The sequence below is a fragment of the Cryptomeria japonica genome, chromosome 10 (assembly GCF_030272615.1).
Source record: "Cryptomeria japonica chromosome 10, Sugi_1.0, whole genome shotgun sequence".
Classification (NCBI taxonomy): domain Eukaryota; kingdom Viridiplantae; phylum Streptophyta; class Pinopsida; order Cupressales; family Cupressaceae; genus Cryptomeria; species Cryptomeria japonica.
In genome coordinates this window covers 153,717,608-153,724,057 of record NC_081414.1, presented here as the reverse complement: position 1 = coordinate 153,724,057, position 6,450 = coordinate 153,717,608, and the positions used below count along the sequence as shown (strand labels likewise).

The window sequence follows — 6,450 nt, the reverse complement described above, 5'->3', positions numbered from 1 at the left end:
ATAGGTAAAGGCGAAAAGGGATCATGTAAGAAACAAGGAATGAAAGCAATATTTAAATTTATAAAAAAATATGTATCAAATAGGGGAAAAAATCCATCCCTCGCTAAAAAAGCTAAGTTGTGGGAATCACAGATATATCAAATGAAAATAAGATCACCTTTGTCAAAGGGTGGATGGTAAGAGGATTCAAGATTGGGCTTTGTAAAGAGACATGCAATTTTCTCAAATGATCCAAGTTCCTATAAGAAGGGATATAGAGCTTTTGGCAATGACTTGCAAAGGCCTCCTAACAATCCTTCTAAACTATGACAACAAAGCTTTTGTCATAGCTTGAGAGTTCTTCTCTAGTCTTTGAATGCTTCTCCAAATTATATGCTTGTGTTTTGGAATGAGAGCTTGAGGGGTTTTAATAGGTAATTGAGAAACAACATCAAAAAGAAATTAGGAATGAAAGGAAACTTTAAATTGAGAAATAAAGCAAGTTATCCCTACTGAAAAAAGCTAAGTTTTGGGAGGGAAAACTAGAAAAGAGAGAAAATCCAAGTGACTTTGGACATGTCAAATGATGGAAGGCTCAATTGTGTTGGAGGGGATCACCAAACTGACCTTGGAGGTTAAATAGATCACTTGGGTGACCCTAATTTCTCCAAGGTGTCCTTGCAACTTAAGGCAATTGATAGGAGTGACAAATTGCAGAAAGGGCTAGCAAGCCAAGAAGAGGGCAAACGAGAGTTAAAGGCATCTAAAGAAGGGTGCTAAGGCACTAGGAAAGCTTCCATCAAGGCCAAACAAGTCATGACAGGGAATGACCATTCCATAAGGGTCATGAGCTAGATTGCCAAATCATCATTAGACATGTCTATTGACCCATGCAATTTTTTATGCTTAAAGTGACATGGGTCGAGCTCATATGATGCCAAATGGTTGACATGTATAGATGTGGCCATGTGTTAGACTTGCATGGTGCCAAATGACTGGCATGATCATGTGGTATAGATGTGGCAACGTGTTAGACATGTATGGTGCTAAACTAAACTTAGTTGAGTGAAGAGAGATGCCCATGTGTAAGGCCACACAACTAGGTGCAATAAGTGCACAAGAAAAGTCACACAAAAGATTATGCAAATTTGCACTGAATACAACCATGGTTTTCTACTGTGCATTTTGAGTGGAGATTGGTGTAAAGGCTATGGAGATGTATAAGGTAGTGGTTGTTATACTCAAAGCATTAGGTGTCAAAGCTTTCTGATGTTTATGTGGCTCAAACTTTTCGCGATCTACAATGTGAAAACATTTCAATGAGATGTCTATATTATCATAAAACAAATCTTTGAAAAATAACCCAGTAGTGTATAAGCGTGATCTGCTATAAACTCCAGGCATCTAAATTTATGAAGCCAAAAGCATGGTGTAGATTGCCAAATACTAAGAAAAAAGAAACAAACAAAAAACCAAAAAACAACTTTCCAGAACCTGAAAATAAACTCCTGTCTCTTCGTTATTACTGCAGGTTTGACACTGCGCATTATTATAGTGCAAGCTTATTTTTCAGATTGCTTCATTTAGCATCACCAATAATCTCCACAAGAGCATTGTCCCTGTTTAAAATGATGAAAACGGTTTGCATCTCTCACGACAATTTCTCTTGCAACAATCTTGGAGATAAATTTTATTGCAGTGTGGCAATCACCACATACTCGAAGGTTCTTAACAACTCTAATAGTTGTTCTAGGGGGCATGTTTAAAAAACCAAATGCAATTGCCAATTTTTCACTATGGTAGCATAAAAATAATTCTTTTTCCTCATTCTCCACATCATTGAGTAAATGTCTTGAATCTGGAAGAAACCCTGCTGCCTTCATCTCCAAAGCCAATTTCTCCAACTTTTCATGGATCTCCTGTGTCTGTGGATGTGATCTGTCTCCTGCATGAAAAACATGTACCATTTTATGGCCTTCAATCCAACTACATCCAGGTATCTTTTTAATTCCTCTATCTTTCATCAATCTCCTTACCATTTGAACCTCACCCCACCTGCCCAGTTCTGCATAGATGTTTGAGAGAAGAACATAAGTGGCAGAATTTTTAGGATCCAGATCAAAAAGCAGTGTTGCTGTAAATACTCCTAAACCTATATTCATATGTGATCTACAGGCACCAAGAAAACACATCCACACAATCACCACAGGTTTAACTGGCATCTTAATGATAAAGTTTAGGGTATCCTCTAGATAGCCAGCACGGGCAAGAAGGTCAACCATGCACACATAATGATCAACTGTAGCTGTAATGCTATAAGGGTTACTCATGTAATTGAAGTACATACAGCCCTCATCCACTAAACCTGCATGGCTGCATGCATATAGAACACAAGCAAAGCTTACAATGCCAGGATTTGTTCCAGAGTGCTTCATTAATTCAAAGATTTTGAGTGCATCCTTGCAAAATCCATTTTGTGCATATCCTGCAATCATAGCATTCCATGCGATGATGTCTCTTTGAGGCATTCTGTCAAACAGTTCACGTGCCTTGTCTATGCTTCCACATTTTGCATACATATCTACCAAGGCAGTTGCAACTACTACATCTGACAAAATTCCCCCAACCATTATGCTTTGATGGATGTCCATACCCTGTTCCAGTGCTCCCATTTTGGCACAAGCAGGAAGGATGCTGGCAAAGGTTGTGGAATTTGGGTTTACACCTGCCAATTGCATTTGCTTGAAAGTTTCTAAAGCTTTTTCGACAAATCCATTTTGTGCATATCCTGCAACCATTGCAGTCCATGAGATGACATCTCTTTGAGGCATTCTCTTAAACAGTTCATGTGCCTTCTCTATGCTTCCACATTTTGCATACATGTCTACCAGAGCATTCCCAACAATAATATCTGACAAAAAGCCTCCTTCCATTATGCTTCGATGGATGTCTACACCTTGTTCAAAAGCTCCAATCTTGGCACAGGCAGGGAGAATGTTGGCAAAGCTTGTTGAATTGGGCTTTACACATGCCAATTGCATTTGTTGGAAAGTTTCTAAAGCCTTTTCAACAAATCCATTTTGTGCATATCCTGCAATCATTGCGTTCCATGAAATGACATCCCTTTCAGGCATCCTGTCAAACAGTTCGCGTGCTTTGTCTATGCTTCCACATTTTGCATACATGTCTAATAGGGCAGTTGCAACTACAACATCTGACAAAATTCCTCTATCCTTTATGCTTTCATGGATGTCCATACCCTTTTCCAAAGCACCCAAATTGGCACAGGCAGGGAGAATGCTGGCAAAGGTTATGCAATTTGGCTTTACACCTGCCAATTGCATTTGCTTATAAACTTCTAAAGCCTTTTCAATAAATCCATTTTGTGCATATCCTGCAATCATTGCATTCCATGAGATGACATCTCTTTGAGGCATTCTGTCAAACAGTTCACGTGCCTTTTCTATGCTTCCACACTTTGCATACATGTCTACCAGGGTAGTTGCAACTACAACATCTGACAAAATTTCTTTATCCTTTATGCTTTGATGGATATCCATTCCCTGTTCTACAACTCCTATTTTAGCACAGGCAGGGAAGATGTTGGCAAAGGTTGTGGAATTTGGCTTTACACCTGCCAATTGCATTTGCTTGAAAGTTTCTAAAGCTTTTTCAACATATCCATTTTGTGCATATCCTGCAATCATTGTAGTCCATGAGATGACATCTCTTTGACGCATTCTGTCAAACTGTTCATATGCCTTGTCTATGCATCCACATTTTGCATACATGTCAACTAGGGCATTTCCAACTATAATATCCGACAAAAATCCTCCTTCCATTATACTCCGGTGGATGTCCATACCCTGTTCTAAAGCTCCCATTTTAGCACAGGCAGGAAGGATGCTGGAAAAGGTTGTGGAATTTGGCTTTACACCTGCAACCTGCATTTTCTTGAAAGTTTGTAAAGCGTTTCTAACAAATCCATTTTGTGCATATCCTGCAATCATGGCATTCCATGAGACAACATTTCTTTGAGGCATTTTTTCAAACAGTTCACGTGCCTTGTCTATGCTTCCACATTGTGCATGCATGTCTACCAGGGCAGCTGCAACTACCACATCTGACAACATTCCTCTATCCTTTATGCTTTGATGGATGCCCATACCCTGTTCCAAAGCTCCCATTTTGGCACAGGTAGAGAAGATGCTGACAAAGGTTGTTGAATTTGGATTTACACCTGCCAATTGCATTTGCTTGAAAGTTCCTAAAGCCTTTTCAACAGATCCATTTTGTGCATATCCTGCAATCATTGCATTCCATGAGATGACATCTCTTTGAGGCATTCTGTCAAAAATCTCACATGCCTTGTCTATGCTTCCACACTTCGCGTACATGTCTACCAGGGCAGTCGCAACTACAATGTCTGACAAAATTTCTCTATCATTTATGCTTTGAAGGATGTCCATACCCTGTTTTAAAGTTCCCAAAATGGCACAGGCAGAGAGGATGCTGGCATAGGTTGTGGAATTTGGCTTTACACCTGCCAGTTGCATTTTCTTGAAAGTTTCTAAAGCTTTTTCAGCAAATCCATTTTGTGCATACCCTGTAATCATTGCATTCCATGAGATGACGTCTTTTTGAGGCATACTGTCAAACAATTCATGTGCCTTGTCTATGCTTCCGCATTTTGCATACATGTCTACCAGGGCTGTTGCAACCATAACATCTGATAATGATCCTACTTCCTTTATGCTTTGATGGATGTTGATACCTTCTTCCAAAGCTCCCATTTTGGCACACACAGGGAGGATGTTGGCAAAGGTTATGGAATTTGGTTTTACACCTGCCAATTGCATTTGCTTGAAAGTTTCAAAGGCTTTTTCAACAAATCCATTTTGTGCATATCCTGCAATCATTGCAGTCCATGAAACTACATTTCGCTGAGGCATTCTATCAAACAGTTCACGTGCCTTCTCTATGCTTCCGCATTTGGCATACATATCTACCAAAGCAGTTGCAACTATTACATTTGACAAAATTTCTATATCTTTTATGCTTTGATGAATATCCATACCCTGCTCCAAAGCTCCTAGTTTGGCACAGGCAGGGAAGATGCTGGCGAACGTTGTGGAATTTGGATTTACCCCTGCCGATTGCATTTGCTCGAAAGTTTCTAAAACCAATTCAACAAATCCATTTTGAGCATATCCTGATATCATTGCATTCCATGAGAAGACATTTCTTTCAGGCATTTTGTCAAACACTTCACGTGCCTTGCCTATGCTTCCACATTTTGCATACATGTCTACCAGTGCACTTGCAACGACAACATCGGACAAAATTCCTTTATCCTTTATGCTTTGATGGATGTGAATACCCTGTTCCAAATCTCCCATTTTGGCACAGGCGGGGAGGATGCTGGCAAAAGTATACTGATCAGGTTGGAAACCTCTTTGTTGCATTTGGTGAAACAGTATAACTGCGTCGTGAGGATACCCATGTCTTCTGTACGCTGCAATAATCGTATTCCATGAGACGCAGTCTCGTTCTTTCATGTGGTCAAAGACTTTCCTAGCGTCCACTAAACTTCCGCACTTGACATACATCGAAATAAGCTTATTACGAAAAGCTGTGTGTGTAGCGAATGCAAATCGCCTGTGAGCGATGAAAGAGTGGACTTTTTTCGCTTGTGATAGCGCATTCTTCAGATTACAGGCCTGTAGTAATTGAAGATATGTCGAGTAATCTTCAGGGGGGTTGTATGTAGCAAGCAGAAAGTGTAGCGAATCCTTCGACATAGTGCCGTGAGATTGAGATACGTAGCGGATGGCACTGGCATTTTATGATTGTAATGGGAGCGTAGAAAATGTAGTGTGTATTCCAGTCCACGTCTACCACAATGACATTGCCATTGGTAGGCCTGGGAGCATTTTCACTTACAGGTCTTTAATCCTTCAAAAGTTTCATTGCTAGTTTTATCAGTAATATAGATTGTCTGTACACATCTACATACTATAAACATAAATTTGAAATATGTGGATATTTGACAAAGAGGAATATCTTTATGTTTAATTTAGGTTAATCCAGTATAATGACTATTCAAAGATATATATTAATATGGATGATCAATTATGTATTGGAGTTATATAGAATATTTATATTTGTATTTTGTTATGTGTAGAAAGGAAATTAAAAAAAAAAAATAGGGTGTTTTAGTTTTATGATTGAAGAATGAATATAGAAAGGATAAGATTTTAAAATTAGTATATATTAGAATTTAAAAATGGTTGTGATAGTAATATATATGCTTCAAAATCAAAGTATTTTTCTTTTTCGTCAACTTTAGCAATTAAGGTTAGGTTCGTAACTAACAACTAAACCTATAATAATGAACTTGACTTCCAATCTCATTTAGTTTCTACCATTTATGTGGTTTGGCAATTAACTATCTTTATCTTTCCTTCTTCT

The 6,450-nt window shown here is 38.7% G+C and overlaps 1 protein-coding gene across 1 annotated transcript; it reads right to left on the bottom strand.

Moving 5' to 3' along the window:
* Positions 1 to 1,474: 1,474 nt before the first annotated feature.
* On the bottom strand, positions 1,475 to 5,986 carry LOC131048001 (pentatricopeptide repeat-containing protein At1g11290, chloroplastic-like). Its single transcript, XM_057981826.2, has one exon. It carries the CDS (start codon positions 5,778 to 5,780, stop codon positions 1,569 to 1,571), a length of 4,212 nt encoding a protein of 1,403 aa, XP_057837809.2. The 5' UTR covers positions 5,781 to 5,986; the 3' UTR covers positions 1,475 to 1,568.
* Positions 5,987 to 6,450: the final 464 nt, after the last annotated feature.

Coding starts and splice junctions, on each gene's coding strand:
- LOC131048001 (XM_057981826.2), bottom strand. CDS start 5,780: ATGTCGAAGGATTCGCTACACTTTCTGCTTGCTACATACAACCCCCCT.